The sequence below is a fragment of the Sceloporus undulatus genome, chromosome 2 (assembly GCF_019175285.1).
Source record: "Sceloporus undulatus isolate JIND9_A2432 ecotype Alabama chromosome 2, SceUnd_v1.1, whole genome shotgun sequence".
NCBI lineage: Eukaryota > Metazoa > Chordata > Lepidosauria > Squamata > Phrynosomatidae > Sceloporus > Sceloporus undulatus.
This window is the reverse complement of record NC_056523.1, coordinates 12713891-12732359: the sequence shown is the minus strand read 5'-3', so window position 1 is coordinate 12732359 and position 18469 is coordinate 12713891. Positions and strand designations below refer to the sequence as shown.

General features: G+C 44.5%; 1 protein-coding gene across 4 annotated transcripts in view; it reads right to left on the bottom strand.

Moving 5' to 3' along the window:
• LOC121921983 (zinc finger protein RFP-like) overlaps nt 1–18208 on the bottom strand; it is a 34148-nt gene extending 15940 nt beyond the window's left edge. Inside the window, exons 1-9 of one of the 4 annotated variants that reach the window (XM_042450813.1) lie at nt 18112–18208; nt 14898–15020; nt 13875–14302; nt 10646–10741; nt 10102–10329; nt 8567–8589; nt 5703–5821; nt 4789–4821; nt 976–1056 (exon numbers count right to left, since the gene is read on the bottom strand). In XM_042450813.1, coding sequence (XP_042306747.1) covers nt 976–1056; nt 4789–4821; nt 5703–5821; nt 8567–8589; nt 10102–10329; nt 10646–10741; nt 13875–14300 — 1006 coding nt within the window. In that variant the 5' untranslated portion in view covers nt 14301–14302; nt 14898–15020; nt 18112–18208. Of the gene's footprint in view, nt 1–171; nt 1057–4788; nt 4822–5702; nt 5822–8566; nt 8590–10101; nt 10330–10645; nt 10742–13874; nt 14303–14897; nt 15021–18111 lie in introns of those variants that run through there. The other 3 variants (XM_042450814.1, XM_042450815.1, XM_042450816.1) reach the window with 3 other exon arrangements.
• Nucleotides 18209–18469: the final 261 nt, after the last annotated feature.

Genomic DNA, 18469 nt, shown 5'->3' with positions numbered 1-18469 from the left:
GCCGTTGGAGCCCTCCTGGAGGACCCCGGTGCAGGCAACGGGCCTCTGGGAGGCCCTCTGCCGTCGCAGGAGCCCTCCTGGAGGGCCCAAGGGACAGCAACTGGCCTCCCAGGGGCCCGCTGCCGTCGCAGGGTCCCTCCAGGAGGGCCCCAGCGATGGCAATGGGCCTCCCAGAGGCCCGTTGCGGCTCCTGGAGCCACTTTTCGAGGCTCCGGAGGATGCAGCGGGCCTCCCAGAGGCCCATTGCGGCTGCTGGAGCCCCGTTTCGGGGCTCCAGAGGCCGCAGCAGGCCTCGTAATGGGCGCCGCCATTTTGCCCTTCAAAATGGCAGCAAAATCTCGCGCAACCTTTTTGGTCGCGCGAGATTTCACCGCCATTTTGAAGGGCAAAATGGCGGCAATTTCGGCGGCGGGAGGGACCGGGGACCGGCGGAAAGGCGCCTGCGGGCCGGAGGTTGCCGACCCCTGCTAAAGAGTAATGATTTACAACTGAGCACAAACCTGAGAATCGTTCAAGCCATTGTATTCCCTATTATCACGTATGGATGCGAGAACTGGACAGTGAAGAAAGCAGATAAGAAGAAAATCAAATTATTTGAAATGTGATGCTGGACAAGAGAAGAGTGTTCAGGACACCATGGACACCTTAAAAAGACAAATAAATGAGTCCTTAAAAAGATCAAGCCTGAAATCTTCATGGAAGCTGAGATGACAAAGACAATAATGCTAGGAAAGGTGGAGGGGGGGATGTAGCAACAGATGAAGACAGCATGCTAGATGTATGCATTCCATTAAGGTCATGAGCTTGATTTTTTTTTAAAGCAGTTGTTGGTTTCTACATTGGATTAATTGTATATTCCTCCAAGCAGTTTCTTTACTGGCGGATATATGCGTGCTTGAGCCTCGCGCACCTCACTCAATGCCTTCATCTGCACCCTCAGGGCATGAACTTCAATCTTAAGCTGATTAAGCTCACCCATAATCTCGTGGCACATCTGACGCACATCATCTGATGTCGTGACATCGGTATGTTTTGACTGGGAAGATCTCACTCGAGCTGTTAACGAGAATGAGAACTTCGGATCAGTCATCATAAACCAAAGAGAACGACCAAGAAAGTTTTAAAACAGCAATTGGAATTCTCTTGGTTTCTACTATGAGCTTGAATTTGAAGGAGCACGGGAAGACAGGGAGTCGTGAAGGTGTCTCATCCACTGGGTCTCCATGAGTCAAGATCGACTCGAAAGTGATTAACAAGAATAAAGGGAAATGGGGCAGTAATGTATTTGAAATCAAACTTGATGTTAGAAATAATTTTATCAAATGGTAAAGGTAGGTATATAATTGTAGAAATCAATATAAATAGGTTTTTTGTTGGGTTTTCAGGCTATGTGGCCATGTTCTAGAAGAGTTTCTTTCTGACGTTTTGCCAGCATCTGTGTCTGGCATCTTCAGAGAATGTTGGTATAGAAGAGAGCTGGATGGATATATATATATTTCAAACACACACACACACACACACACACACACACACACACACTGTGTGATCCTGGGTAGGGGGGAAATTCCATGTTAATCTGTGTATTGTTCTCTTGTTGATGGAAGGGCTTCAGGGTGGGAGGATATGCAGAGGATTAATGTCTGCTAATTGGTGATCATTATCTGCTGGGAAAGACCCTGACCCTGCAGCCACAGTGGTACATGCCTTGTTTACATCCTGTTTGGACTACTGTAATGGGCTCTACATGGGGCTGCCTTTGAAGACTGTTTGGAAAATTCAGGTACTGCCAGGCTGCTAAGGGGGGCAGACTACAGAGACAAGACAATGCCCCTTTTGAAGCAGCTTCATTGGTTGCCAATTTGTTTCCAAGCACAATTCAAGGTGTTGGTTATTACCTACAAAGCCCTACATGGTTCGGGCCCACACTATTTGGCAGACTGTATCTCCTTATATGAACCAGCCCGGACTCTGAGAGCCTCTGGACAGGCCCTTCTCTCTGTCCCGACACCATCACAAACACAGTTGGTGGGGACGTGAGAGAGAGCCTTCTCGGTGGTTGCTCCTAGACCCTGGAACTCCCTGCCCAGGGAGATCAGAACAGCTCCCTCCTTGATGGCCTTCCGCCAGCAGGCAAAGACCTACCTGTTCACACCAGCGTTTAAGGAATTGCTATAAGGACAGGCTGGGCTGTTGTACCTTTTCAAAACATTTTGATACAGTTAATACAGTATATGGTTTTATCTTTTTAAAATGTGTTTTATTCTTTTAATAACTATCTGTTTTAATATAATAATTTGATTCCTTTTTAATGTACTTTTTAAATTGTACTGCTTTTTTAATGTTGTGAAGCCACACTGAGCCCCCGTTCTGGGGAAAGAGCGGGATACAAATAATAATAATAATAATAATAATAATAATAATAATAATAATAATGCTGGGTGAAAAGATTCAGGAGAGATCTATGGAGGGCATGAGTTGATGACTGGGTCCTAGAGCAAACTGAGCCTGAACTTTTCCTAGCAGCCAAGATGACTAAACTGAGACTCTTCTACTTTTGGTCAGCATGGTGAGTGGTTTCAGAGTGGGACTTAGAAAACCATATTACAGGTGGATAGACTGAATCAAGGAAGCCACAGTCCTGACTTTGCAAGACCTAGGATGGGCTGTGGAGATCTCCCATTCATTGGGTTGCCATAACTCCATCTGACAGCAATTGACAACAACATCCAGACACCCAGCATTTCCTCCCATGGACATCAGAGTGTCAGACTGATAACTTCAACATGAATATGATAGAATATAATATGTTTTAATTTTTTTCTTTTAAACAAAAAAATATAACCTAAGATTGCTCTGTAACTTTGTAGCTTTCCTATGATGTGTTTGAGGGGAGGTTGTCCTCATGTATATGATCCCTTCAAAAGCAATTTGCTGTTAACCTCTGTCAAGTTGACTTTGACTTCTGGCAATTCCAGGAATGAGAGACTTCCAAGTCACCAAGTCATCAACAGCCCTGCTTAAATCTTGCAGATTCATGTGTATAGCTTCTTTCATCAAGTCTAGCCACCTGTAATGCTGTTTTCCTCTTTTCCTACTTCCTTCTTAATTTAGATTTAAGACTTTCTTATTATAGTCACTTTGTCTGGAACTCTGTAGCAGCTACAGCGGGCCCTCCCCTTATGCGAGGGATCAATTCGGAAGTAAGGGGAAATCTGCATATTAAAAACAATGGGGCATGTGCTTGTGGCACTGGGAAGCACATGCACCCTTACTTTCACTGGTGCATGGCTTCCACATAAGCTGGAATTCATGTATAGTCCGCCTGCGTATGGCGCGGGCGCACTCTACCTAGGTCCAAATCACACTGCAGAAATAATCCAGTCTAAGACAGCTTTAACTGCCCTGGTTCAACTCTAGGGAATTGTGAGAATTATAGTTTTGTGAAACATTTGGCCTTCTTTGAAAGAGAGCTCTGGTGCCACAATAAACAACAGTTTCCAGGATTCCCTAACACTGAGCCTAGGCAGTTAAAGCAGTCTCAAACTAGATTGTTTCTTCAGTGTGTTTTGGACCAGAGTTAAGTAACTTAGGCCTGTTACAGACTGCCAAAATAAAGCTGCTTCGGGTCTCTTTGGAAGTATGCTATTTAAATGATGCATGGGTCCTAAGAGTCTGGAGGTCGCGCCAAAGCCACACTCCATTCCCAAGCTCTGGAGTGCAGCTTTGGTGCAGCTTCCGGATTCTTAGGATGCATGCATCATTTAAACAGCATACCTCCAAAGAGACCCGAAGCAGCTTTATTTTGGCAGTCTGTAACAGGCCTTAGGGACTGTACAGACTGGCACTTTGTATTTTTCCTGTATGTACAATAACGGCTCAGCGCCCGCACACTTGAAACCCTTACTGTGCCGCTCGCCTTCCATTATGGCATGCGCCCATCCACACGGTGCGTGCCATGATGACGCACGCCAGGCTCACAACCCAAACGGCCCTGCGCAGAAGGGGCCGCATTGCAGCACTTATGACACCCCTTCCAGGATGGAAAAAAAAAAAAAGCCCACTTTCGGGGCTTCTTTTTGCTCCTTTCAGAGGCTGCAGCATACAGTTGCCGTGGCCTCCATCCAGGGTGAAAAGGAGTGTATAGGAGCGGTCTGTATAGCCCCTTAGTTACTTAGGGCTAGAACTGGCTGGCAGGAAGGGTGGCTTGGAGCCTCCCAGCCAAAGACACCTTGGGACTGTGGCAAGCACACACCACAGTTCCAAAGGCGCCCTGTGTCAATGGCCCAAATAGGAACAATTTGGGCTGGGTTTGGGCCAGCAGAACTTCTAGGTGCTCCGAAAGCATGTGGTGTCAAAACGCTGCACCCCTAGAGCGCCTTGAAACCACTCTCATGTGGTTGGCTTCACAGCTTCTGGGCATCTTGGGGGTATGCGGCGTCAAAACGCCACACTCCCAAGCTGCCTTTTGCAGCCAGCCTGTTCTGCTCTTTAGTTAAGTAAGTAACCATTCCTGGCCCAAACCCCGGAGCCTGATGGAAAAAATATTTGCCTATGTCCTGAACGCTGGCAAAATGGGCCTCCTTCTCTCTATGCAGCTGATGGTTGCAGTAAGGCTGGTTGGGGATCAAGACAACAGTGTCACAATCATGACTAAGTAACAATCATAAATAGAAAACAGTTACCTAGATTTACTACTGTAACTTAGTCACAATTGCTACTTAAATTTTGAGGGAAGACTTCATGTTTTCTGTGCACTTGAAACTTCATCAGACATAATCCAATTTTTACCTTTTTTCTGCTGAAGTCCAGATTCCAGAGTGTCTAGAAAAAGAAAAGAGAGACTCAGCACCACATGGCGATTCAAAGAAAACCAGGAGGAAACAACACAGTACATCTGAGATTCCACCCAAGAGATGTAGCCTAACTTTTCCCTCAGAGTTATGCCTCATTGTGTTATGCTATTAAAGAATGGTGACACTGCACAATCAATGTGCATTGTTGTATTGATTCACAATGTACAACCATGCATGAACATTCAATCAATGTGCTACAATATTCAATGCTCAATGTGTAATATGCAGTCTCTATAGCAGTACATCAATGGAAACCTTTGATGCATAGACAAAAAGGAGGCTGTAAAGAGACTGAATGGAAGGAGGCCAATCTTACCTTGTCCACTCTGGAAGGAGAGAAAGTAGTCTGCTTGTATCATTGCTAGGTGTTTCTGAATGCATTAGTAGTTAAAACTGCTATATAAAAATGCCTAACACCTCTCAGATCAAGGTTGAGACTAATGTTTGAGACCAACAGGGTTGCCAGGTGGGATAAATGACAAGGCTCCTGTCTCTTCAATGGCTGTATAGAAGAGGGAATTTCAGCAGCTGTGGTTTGTTACCTGGTTGTGTGACAAGCAACACCTGCCAAAATTCCCTCTCCTTCACAACCATTAAATGGAAATGTCCCTCATTTGACCTGGCAACCCCACTGTTCAATCCCATGAAATGAAATGGAAAAAACAACAGCAACAGAATAAAACAGAATAGATAAAATAGAATTTTGTTTCAGATTTGAAATAAAATGAATATTTCCATTGTTATTCCTGTTTTTTTGCTCTAACTTTCCTAATGCTTTGGAATCTCTCCTTGACCCTTTCAGGTCAATGTAACATTTAACGTAAAAGCTTTGTAGAGATTCTCTGTTACCTCTGAATTGCTTCATGACACCTTCCAGAAAGGGATTTATATCACAGAAGTCCGAGATCTTCCATTTCAGGGCAGGAGGAAAAACCACAGGATTCTCAAACCTCTCCTTCTTCTCACACCTGGAAGAGAGGGGGGGGGGCATAGATTCATAATCAATGCAGGATCTTTAGCTAAAGCATCCCCAGCAGGTAGCTGTCCAGTCTCTTTTTGAAGATGTCTAGAGAAGACGACCCCCACCACCTCTCTCACCATCTTTGTGCAAGATTATTGTTCTTTTTTTGCCATCAAGTCAATTTTTATATATGCCGACCCTATAAATGACAGTCCTCCAAGAGCCCCAGCCATCAGCTGCCCTGTTCAGCTCTTGCAAACTCGTGGTCATGGCTTCCTTGATATAATCAATCCACTTGTAGTCTGGACTACTTCTTTCCCACTACCTCTTCCTTTACCAAGATCTTTAAATCACATCAACTCATGATACGTCCAAAGTATAACTGCCTCAGTTTAGTTATCTTCACTTCTAGTGAGAAGCAACCGCATGTAGCGTTTTGTAAAGCCACATCTCCCATCCTGGGGCAGGTTTTCAACATCATGGATATTTATTATTATGAGGGTTTCCAAGGTGACATGGCATCGTGTTGCTGGAACCACTCCCAGGGGTTTCCGGCACTGCCCATGTTGATCGCCTGTTTGGGATATAAGCCTGGTGAAAATTGAAACATCCTCTGTGAGTCTGTTTCCTCTTCCTAATGAGAGGGAACGCAAGAAATTGCTGTCCTGTCACAGAAGAAACAGTGGTAACCGAGGGAACATTGATTGCCATTGTGGTCAGCTGCCCTTTTTGATTTATAATGCAAACTGGCAATAATGCAATTAATTAATAGAATAACACTGTAAAGGGAATGCAAACTTTTAATTGGCTATAGTGTGATTCCCATCTTGAGCATTCATAATTGGTGAATGGGCATCTCTCCGCATCTCAATGTTAAGTGGCATAAGCCAATTTCTCCGGCCCAGTAAATGCTCATTGCCTCTCTGAGCTTCCCTTTCCCCTCTCTTTCTACTCCATTCCATCATCTTCCAGCAAAGTCTTGATTCTCTTTGGTCTCATCCCACTCTAGTTGCCAATCACCACAACTATCACACATTTTGTTGAGACCATGCAGCCAAGAAGTGGCCTCCTGGGAATTCTGCCTCATCCCACTCCATCTTCCTTTCCACCCACCAGGGCACCCCAGCCAAACACCCACTCCTGCAATGCACTTAGCAGATGTTACTTTAATATGAGTATTATTTAATTATTATTTTTAACTTTTGTAATCATTGTTTTGGTTCTGTCTTTTTATGTTACTGTAAGCTTCTTTGAATCCCATTTTGGGAGAAAGATGAGATATAAATCCAATAAATAAATAAATATATATATAAATATATGTCTCTGTGCAGAAAACTCCTGAGACCCAGCCAGAGTGATTTGTGTCCTTGAGTTACAGGTCACAAGCCGTCACTCAGCAATCTCCCAGTGGGCCTTGAGATGTGGTACTAAGTGATAGTGTTGCAAGTAGTTTATTTAATTAAAAGGAGAGAATTTACAATTTACAATTGTTTACAATGTTTTCTGAAAAAAATAGAATCTAATTCTCTGAAGATGCCAGCCACAGATGCTGGCGAAACGTCAGGAAGAAACTTTTCTGGAACATGGGCCACATAACCCGAAAAACCCACAAAAAACTAAGAATATAATTGCTCAATATAGGCCCCATACAGACAGGCCAAATTAAAGCTGCTTCGGGTCACTTTGGAGATATGCTGTTTAAATGACACATGCATCTTAAGAGGCCAGAAGCTCCACCAAAGATGCACTCCAGTCCTTAGGAATGGAGCATGGCTTTGCCATGGCTTCCAGCCTCTTAGGACACATGCATCATTTAAACAGCATACCTCCAAAGTGACCCGAAGTAGCTTTATTTTGGCCTGTCTGTATCGTGTCATAGATTAGCATTTTATACACTGATTTAAAAGCTTTTATTTCTTTTAAGTTCAGTTTGCTCACCTGCTGTATTATATGTGGTTCAATTTGCAATTTAAAACCTAGAAATTAGATTTCTTCATCTTCATATATGCTGTTAGTTTTGTAAGGGATGCGAACATTAACTAAATATTTCCTGGGGTGTGGGATACAGAAACGGCTGGGAACCACTGGGCTATAGAAACAAAGATATGAAGATATATTGCAGAAGATAATTTCATATGCTTGGGAAATATGATAGATTAGGGTCTCTAGAAACAGTGATATTTTAAGACCAACGTAGTAATAAATTGACACTTTCAGAGCAGCAAAGCTGCAGGGTCATCCCAAGAGCCGCAGAATTTTTAACCCAGATCTTCTCAGGGGGCAGAGAGGAAGGTATGAGACAGAAGGAGGGCATCCATCTTCACAAGCCTAAGACTGCCAGAAGGAACTTAAATATTGGAGAACATAAAAAGGAGGCATTTTGTGGATGTGATAGCAATGGTTGTGGATTCTCAGGTTATCAAATCCTCCTGGGCTTATAACAAGACTCACCAAAATGAGAGGAAGAAACAGGATCTCTCTCAGCCATGGAAATCCATTGGGTGACCTTGGAGAAGTCCCATTCTCTCAGCCTCAAAGGGAGGAAATGGTAAACTCCCTCTATTCAAATCTTGCCCAGAAAACCCCTTGATAGGTTAATGGAGCACCACAATGATAACAATCCAAGAAGATCCATCTTTTGATAGGTGATATTTTGGAGGTTCTCCAGGCTCTCTCCCCCATGAGACTGGAGGGGCATGTGCCTCACATGCAAATCAGAGCTTTTTGGAAGAAGGAGAGGAGATTAACTTACCTTTTTACAAAGCTTCCAATATCCTGTAAATGAAAGAAAGAATCCACTCAGCAAAGGCATTTGAATGGAGACCACTCTCATCTCTTTAAAGGCAACATCTCCAACTCTTTTGTAAACAGCTTTTTTGGCCAAGCCACCAAAACACTGTTAAGATGCAAGCCTTCAAGCTCCAGTATGCTGGGAAACTGGAACTCTTAAAGGCCACACACCAAACAAATGCATGATTTAGGGAAGGCCAGTGTGGTGAGGCATCCTAGGCTGTAGTTAGTCCCAGCTTCACCCAATACCCTGCAAATGGATAGCTATCAGAAGCAGAGAAGTGGATCTAAGGCTCAGACTTCCCTATTCATGGGAAGAGAGACTGTATATAGAGTAACCAGAGCTTTCATGTAACTGGGTATAGGAGTCCCCATTGCCAGTATACAGTGGGCAAACCATACCATCACTAAGAATGATGGAAATGGAAGGGGCCTTAAAGGCTGTGTACTCCAAACCTCTGCCTCAAGGAAAACAATTATAGGCATACTTCAGAATAACACCAACAACATCTTGACAAAATCCAGGCCTGTGACAAACATCCCCCCCTCTCCTGTATGATTTTTTCAAAACCTAACTCTAACCTTTGCCTGATGTTGAAGCCAATGGAGCTTCAAAAGATTTGTGATATGCATTTTGCTCATTTTAGTTGGCCCAAATAAGATCACTATTTTGTGGATTTTGGATATTACTGAACTTCTTTTTAGCAGGTTAAATGAGAGAATGGACTCCCTCCCTTGGATGTTTTTGTTTTAATCATTTGTTTCATTTGTAGTGAGAAATAAACCCTAATAATCTTTTTTATTAACCATAGGGCTCAACAGGCGGGTGGCCTCCATGCCGCCCGTTTTTGCCCCCCATTGTTCCCGCAACAACCAAATGGTGTGGCAATGATGCGCTGCGGAAAGGAAGCTGCCTAGAGCGGCTTCTCTTTTGTGATACTATAAATGGGAAAGGGTGCCACCATGATGCCACTTCCTGGGAGCAACGTCTGCATGCTGTGTGGCGTGTGCATCATCATGGCGGCCCCCATGTGGATGAGGCTGAGCCATGATGGCGCCATTGGTGCATACTAGGATTCAGGAGTGTGTGTTCGCTCCGTTCCCCCGAATCCTAATTTTGGCCCCAGGCTGCTGCAAAGCGGGCCTACCTACACTTCCTGGAGTGAATGACTTTAGCACATCATTCTAGTCTACTATGAACTAAGGAGTCAGGAACTGACAGGATCCCGTGCGTCTCTCATTTTCACACAGCTCTTGTTTAAAAGTTGAGGGGGAGGGAGAAATCGCTTAAGCTATTTTGTATAGAGAGACTCAACTCCAATATTTTCCAAAGGTAATACTGCTACTTGCAAGAGATAACTTCCATATTCTGGACAGGGTGGAAGTTGTGCTAACACCAGGAGAACAGTGTTGTTCAGGGAAGGTTCAAAATGGGAACCCCCTGCCTTGAGTCGGAGGTGGGACTCTCCAACCAGCCCCTTCAGGATCAGGCCTTACCTGGAGTTCACTTGCCGGTTGCTGATGCTTCTCCTCCATCTCCCGGATGAAACCCTCAAGAGAGGAAACTTCTTCTGAAAGGATGGTGAGATGTTCTTCCCTTTTGGCAGAAATCTCCTTCTCCACCTCTTCCATCTGGGCCAGCAGGAGCTTTTCTTGTTCGTCCAGAAACTGATGTATTTGCCTGAATGCAGCCACAGCCTTTCCTTTCTCTGTATTAGTTTGCTTCTAGAATAAAGAAAATGAGACACAGGACTGAGAGGCAGGAAGAAATTGTATCTGGAACAATAAGAGGGGAATAATCAGCATTCCCTTGGAAAGGGGCTCGTGTCTCTTCCCACAGAAAATGTCAATATTTAGTAGTGAAAGCATTTCTTAAAGACTTACATGGAATAGGCTTTTGTCAGTATTTTCTTCAGGATATTAGGTCACTTCAAATGGTAGATAATTTTAAAAAATGATTTCTATATTGCATGTGGAGTTTAACCAGACCCTCCCTCAAAGCTATAATACTTTCCCACTTCCCAGGAACAGTACCACTTACAAGCAAATCTTGGCTTTCCTGTTCTGTGTCTGCTTTGTCTGCCAAAATGTCCTTTCTGTCCTCCTTCAGAATCTTCACCAAACTCCAAATCAGATACTGAAGAGAAAAACAAAGTCCCTGTTCACTTCTTTTGTTCAAGGTTTTAAAAGGTTTCACACGAAGCTTTATCATCACACCTCACTGATGGCCTCAACAGACCAACACTAAACGCCGGCATCGAGGCAGAGTGGGGGCAGGAGGTCCACACACTGTGCCCCCGACTCTGCCCCCATGTGGGCATGATGCATGGTAGGAGGCATCGAGGCACTCCCTTGGCTCAGCATGTACATGTCCTGTGCTAAAGGAGCGCCAAAAAGCTGTGGCAGTGGCGGCTATGGTGCCCTTTCTACGGCACAAAAAGGAGCCACTTTTTGTGGCTCTTTTTTGCGCCGTGGAAAGGCTAGATCAGGACCGTGGCATGTGGTTGCCACTGCCCCAATCTGGCTAGTAAAGGGGTGGCGTCCCACTGCCCCTTACAGGCTGACAGCCCCTTAGTGAATTTAATGGGAGCTTTGGACAGTGTTGTCCTCTACTTGCAGCCCTCTTCTCTTTTGTAATGCTGCTTCCACCATTTTCCACTGCAAAGAATACCCATAGAGAGCCCCTTCAGACAAGAAAAAAGTCTCTGAATGTCCTGTTTTTTGTTCCTGTAAAAAAAACAATCAATCTTATTTTGGAGATCCACATTAAATTTTCTTCATCCTGAAGTATTATCAAATACTTTTCATTCTTGCTTCCCAGGTCAGTTTATATTAATCTAACATTTGCTAAAATGAAATATACCTCTACTTCTTTGTTTATTTGTATTATCCCAGAACGAACTAAGATGGCTGCTAATATTAAACACAGTTGTCATTTCTGGGAAACAGGCTCAACAGAGATCAAACAAGGGAAAGAGGAATGTTTGCACCACAACAAAATTATCCTAATGGTCTACTAATATAATAATGCTAAAGCATATAATAATGATAAAGCGGGTATGCTTTGATTGAGAGTTCCTGCATGGCAGAGGTTGGACTGGATGACCCTTGTGGTATCTTCCAACTCTATGATTTTGGCTGTAATGCCTCAGTAATAACAGTAAAAAAAAGGCTGAGTGGAAATGGGTGAAAATCAATTTCTGAAATATTGCTTGTGACACATGATGAAGGGGGAAGAAGGCAGGTGGGGGAAGCAAGAGAAATCCAGAATATTTCAAGAAACAGTTTGCATGCAAACCTGGGAATATGCCAGTGAAACCAAAACAAGAAGAACTGGCAACTCTCAACACTTTCAGAGACTTTTTTCCAAGCACAACAGTTCAAGAAGAATATCGACAAATTAAAACATGTCCAATGTGTAGGCAATGGAGATACATTTAGCTTGGAGAAGGGATGTCTGTAATGTGATATGATTTTGTTGTTGCTGCTGCTGTTATTATTATTATTATGGGCCTTCAAGTCCTTTCTGACTTATCACAATAACCAGAACCTGTCTGATCTGGAAGTTAAGCAAGTTCACAGCTGGTTACTACTAGGAAGAGAGACCACCAGGGAATACCAGGGGCTGTAAGAGATATTTCAGAGGAATTTATTTATTTATTTACTGTATTTATACCCCACTCTTCAGCCAGAAAGGCTCTCAGAGCAGCTTACAGATAGTTAATTGGGAAATGTCAAATAGGCAATGTCAAACCACCCCCAAGTACTCCTTGCTCAAGAAAATCCTGTGAAACTCAAGAGGGTTTGCCATAAGCTGACAAGTGACTTGAAGGTACATGTACACAAGGTACATGCACACAGTGTGACATGATAGCAATTTTTAAAGACCCAAAGAAGTGTCATGGTGAAGCTTATTTTTTGCTGCTCAAGACATGAAATTCACTCTGACAAAACAACAAGAAAAAAGAATCTACCTAAATATTGTGAAGAAGTTTTGACAGTAACAGCTATTCAAGAGTGGAACTACGATAACTGCCTGGGAAGGTGGTGGACTCTTCTTCCCTTGAGACCTTTAAATGGAAGCTGGATGGCTACTTAGTACATAGCCCAGATTCCTGTTGGTAATCCTGGCACCGCCTAAAACTCAGCCAGCCAACTTATGCTGGTAGTGGAAATGGGGGAGCTGCTATTTCTCTTGCCCCAGATACTGTAACTGTTGACTGATAAATTAAGCTGCTCAAATCACCGGCGAGAGCCAGGCCTTTTTGTTTCCATGTATTTGTAACTGAAAAGAAAAAAGCATTTTAACGCCTCCCTGAGAAAATTCTTTCCATGCATGCTATTTTATTCTTTGTCTGATGAAGCAGCCTGAAAACTTGAAAAGCTGATGTGATATCATTTGCTCCTTTTTGCAATTTGATATGGAATTTGATTTGATTTTTTTTTAATGGCCAATATTGTTGCCTCTACAACTTTTCTTGAGAGTGAAGGGATCTTATTTCTCCTTCCTCTTTAACCTCCCTCCTAAGGCTGGAAGGAGAACTATTTTCAGGGCACAGATGGGGAATATGTGGCCTCCCCGATGGCAGATGGATAGCCATTTCTCTCTTATGACTGGCCATATTGGCAAAGGCTGATGGAGGCTGCTGTTCACCAATCATCTGAAAGGTCATATTCCTCACTCCATATAGAGAGATGACAGCTGTCAGGGCTTAAATATTGATTTTTTGTGGGTTACGTACAGGTGGGAGATAAGGGTGCAGCTTCTCCAGGTCTGCTCAGCTCATCCCAGGCAAGAGGAAAGAGCTGTATGCAAATCTCCCACTCACCTAGTAGAATACAAGCAGGATGGAATTTGCTAGCCTTCATTCCTTTATTGATGCAACTTCCAAATACACTCCAGAAGGTCTCCTCCTTCCCTCTCTGCTACTGTAGCGCCAAGACTCACCTTTGTCTGTGCTCTGCCGCCACCTTCTAGGAGACTAGATTAAAGGCTCATTATCCCACCTCCCTAAGGGATAACCCCTTCATTTTATCTTGATCTGGGAGCAGCCCTTTTAGTTAAGATTTCTGTCCTAATTTCCGAATGGGAAACAGGTTCTCATTTTGTGTGTCTTTGAACCACAAGCTGTGAGCAATTGTGGTTGGTATTTAAGGCATGATTCTTAATGGCATATGACCAGGGACAATCCCTGAGTCTCAGGTTTTGTCCTGAAAATCTAACGGTGACTAAAACACCTTGTTAGAGGTTTCCCTTTCCTTTTTCCTACCTTGTACTCCTCTGAGGCCTCATCCACAGGAATCACATTATGATTTTCATGCTCCTTTGACCTGTCGCACACCACACAGATGGAGACTTTGTGGTCCTTGCAGAAGAGTTTGAGGGGCTCCTGATGCTTTTCACAGCATCTCCCCTTTTCTTCTGCTCTCTGGCTCCTTCCTCCCTGAAAACTCAGTTCCTTGGCTATCTCCATCACTTTGGCCAGCCGCCGATTCGGCCTGAGGTTCCTTTCCTGAACTTTCTCCCTGCACTGAGGACAGGAGACCTCTTTCTCCAACTCTCCCCAGCACTGGCTCAGGCAGGCTTGGCAGAAATTGTGCCCACAGGAAATGGTCACAGGGTCCTTCAAACACTCCAGGCAGATGGGACAGGCCAGTTCCTCGCAGATGTTCTTCATAGGATCTGGAGTCTCCATGGCTGTCCATAATGAATAAAAGAGAGAGACAGAATTATTAACAAGAAAATGAATTTCAACAGGAAGAAATGTAGGACACTACACTTGGGCAGTAAAAATGAAATGCACAGATATAGGACGGGAGACACTTGGCTTGATGACAGTACAGTGGGCTGTCCAACAGAAGTTGAATGGCGCATGCGCCACACTGCACATCATGCACGAGCCCCATTATTTTCAATGGGGCTCGAGCATACACACTATTTGCTTCATGCTGAGAGTTCTGGAACGGATCCCCGCGTAAGACAAGGGCGCACTGTACATGCAAAAGGGATCTGGGAGTCTTAGTGGACCACAGACTGAACATGAGTCTACAGTGTGATGCAGCAACTAAAAAAGCCAATCTGATTCTAGGCTACATCAATAGGAGTATAGTATCTAGATCAATGATTCCCAGTCCTCCAGGTGTTTTGGACTTCAGCATCCAGAATTCTTGACCATTGGCCAAGGTGGCTGGGGCTTCTGGGAGTCCAAAAACACCTAGAGGAGGTTGGGAATATCTGGTCTAGGTCAAGCTAAGTAATAGTGCCACTCTATTCTGCTTTGATCAGGTCTCACCTGGAATATTCTGTCCAGTTCTGGGCACCACAGTTCAAAAAGGAAGTGGAGAAGTTGGAGCGTTGAGAACTAGTAAACTCTGATCCCAATGTTCAAAGAGTCTTGGTATGAAGAACAAAGAGTCTTGGTATGAAGAACAAACAAAAGACTTTTATTGCAGACATTGAACAGAAGTTACCAAAAAAGTGTCTAGGTCAGAACTAAAGGGTCCCCAACCCCCCCCCAACAATAATATTAAAACTCAAACTATCTAACTCCATCCCCCAACTAATTAACGGTCCATTATCACCCCCCTACCCCCCTACATAGCATTCCTTAGTTCTGCCATTCTGCTACAGCAAAAATCCTCCCCCACATTCTTGAGCTTCCAAGGAGGAACAGGCTCCATCTCTAGACCCATAAATCCCACACAATACATACCAATGCCAAGCCCCCTTCCCACTACAGAGACCAGTCCCACAATACAGTACTATTTTGAATCAATAGCAGATCAATACACACACCCTTCCCAATACACCAGCATCATGACAGAACCAAACCATGGATTCTGACAAGCATGTCCAGAGGAGGGCAAGCAAAATGGTGAAAGGTCTGGAAACCGTGCCCTATCAGGAGAGACTTAGAGAGGTGGGGATGTTTAACCTGGAAATGAGAAAGTTAAAGGGTGGCATGATAGCCCTGTTTAAGTATTTGAAAGGATGTCATATTGAGGAGGAAGCAAGATTTTTTCCTGCTGCTCCAGAGAACAGGACCCAGAGCAATGAATGCAAACTACAGGAAAAGAGGTTCCACTTAAACATTAGGAGGATCTTTCTCAAGGTAAGAACTGTTTGACAGTGGAATACGTTCCCTTGGTGTGCAGTGGAGTCTCCTTCCTTGGAGTTTAGGAGAGTGTGACTTGCCCATGCTCACCCGGTAGCACACTGACAACACAACACAACACAACACAACACAACACAACACACACACACACACACACACACACACACACTGCTGGTGTGGAAAAGGAGTCTTTGGGTACTCTTGAAGTTAGAAAAACTCTTGTGGTAAGAACTACTAGGATGGGGATGGAAGGAGAGGGGACCCTGGAAATGTGAGAGTGTTTAGTTCTGTAGACAAATGGGGAACAAGCCCATTAAAGTTTGCATTGCTCTGTGCTTTAATTATGCTGTGTAACAGGACATGTCCTACATTCCACCTTTCTATCCAGAAGGAGTTCCAAAATGTTCTCCATTTTGAGCATTACTTTGCTGAGCATTGACCTTGTGTCTTCCAACACCTCCAGCGCAACAGAGTTATTACTGCCCCGGCCACATGGTGGAGGTTGTGTGTGTGTGTGTGTGTGTGTGTGTCTTTTGTTTTTCTGCAGGAGGTGTGGAAGGAAAGGAGGATCTGGTGCTTTTGGGGCTGAGAAAGAAGCAGGAGGGATGAGAGAGCAAAGCAGGAAATAACTGAAATGTAGATTCAATCAATGATTTGTTGTTGTTGTTGTTGTTGTTGTGTGCCTTCAAGTTCTTTCTGCATTTTGGTGATCCTAAGGTGAACCTATCATGGGGTTTCTTCCAGTGTTCAGAGGAGATTTGCAATTGCCTTCCCCTGAAGCTGAGAGAGTGTGACAACGTCATCCATTGGGTTTCCATGGCCAAGCTGGAAATCAAACTCTGATCTTCAGAGTCGTAATCCAAAATTCAAACTACTTTGCCATGCTGGCTCTTTTGTTGCTGGCAAAGTACAATTTTAAGAATTTGTTTTGCTAGGAGTTTACACTTGTCCCTCCACATTTGCTGCAATTAGGGGCATAGGACCCCCATGAATGTGGGAAAACCACAAATAACAAAAACACTGTTTTTTTACCGGAGAGGACACTTCTCTAGGAATCTCTAGGTCCTCCAGTGCAACTTTGTGGTCAACATCTGCCAGACATTGACCACAGAGTTGCACTGGAGAAACTACAAATGCCTAGTGGAGTGTTCTCTCTAGGAATCTCTAGGTCCTTCAGTGTGACTTTTGGTTAAAGTTGACCACAGAGTTGCCCTGGAGGACCTAGATATCCCTAGAGAGAACGTATTAATAAAACCCATGAATAATCAAAGTCTGGAAAAGTCAAAGCCACAAATGTGGAGGGAAGAGTGCAGAAGTATATTGCAAGCCAACAAGGCATTTTAACGAAGATATGTTCATCAGAAAAATCAGCTTCGGCTGATTCGCCAGCTGCGCCCATACCTGGCCCAGAGGGACCTAGAAACTGTTGTACATGCTCTGGTAACTTCGAGACTGGATTTCTGCAATGTACTCTACATGGGGCAACCCTTATACCAAACTCGGAAGCTGCAGATGGTGCAGAACATGGCAGCCAGGCTGGTCACTGGTGCCCCCAGGACCAGCCATATAACACCGGTTTTAAAAGATCTCCATTGGCTGCCCATTCGCTTCCGAGCTCAATATAAGGTGTTGGTAATCACCTATAAAGCCCTAAATGGCTTGGGCCCAGGATACCTAAAGGACCGCCTCTCCCCGTACATTCCGCCTCGCACCCTCAGAACGTCTGGGCAGCAATTACTGAAGGTGCCTGGGGCTAGGTTAGTCTCCACTACTCGGAGGACGTTCTCCATAGCTGCCCACAGAGCTCCGCTCGTCTTCTACCCTGGCCCAATTTAGGAAGGACCTTAAAACCTTCCTATTCCAACAGGCATTCCCCGAGTAAATATCCTGTGGGCCTCCCTCCTCTTTCGTGGCCAAGAGGTTGGGCTATGGGGCTTTTTACTGTTGGTTTGTTTTAGTGTGTATTTTATTTTATGTGATTGTGGTTTGACTGTACCATTGCTTGTATTTTAATCTGTTGTAAGCCGCCCTGATCGGAGGAAGGGCGGCATATAAATAAAAATTTTATTATTATTTTATTATGGTGGAGTACATAATAAAATGAGAGCCAGCATGGCAAAGTGGTCGGGGACCAGGGTTCAAATCCCAGCTTGGGCATGGAACCCCACTGGGTGACCTTGCACAAGTCACACTCTCTCAGCCTCAGAGGGAAGGCAAGGGCAAACCCCCTCTGAACAAATCTTGCCAAGAAAAACCCATGAAAGGGCCACTGCCTTGGAGGCACCCGACAACAACAACATCAACAACAACAACAACAACAACAAGAGGGTGCTGGCGTTGTAGTGATGCCCCTGGAGAGGGGCTGTGGGGGCCAACCCTATGCTTGGCTTACCTGGCTCAGGAAGATGGGACAGTCCCGGTATAAGAAGGCGCGTCCACACTGCACCGAACCTGCGCCTGAAGCAGCAGAGCGGGAGATTCAAAAAGGGAGGAAGGAAGAAGGAAGGAAGGAGGAGAGGAGGAGCAGAGGAGGAGGAGCAACGAGGCAAGAGGAGGGGATGGAGGGAGCCCTCAGAACTAGAGTTGCTCTTGGTTGTTGTGGTTGTTGTGGTGTGCCTTCAAGTCCTTTCTGACTCATGGCAACCATCCTGGGATTTTCTGGGTAAGTTCCTTCAGAGGGGGCTTGCCCTTGCCAACCCATGAGGCTGAGAGAGTGTGACTTCTTGCCCAAGGTCACCCCACTGGGGTTC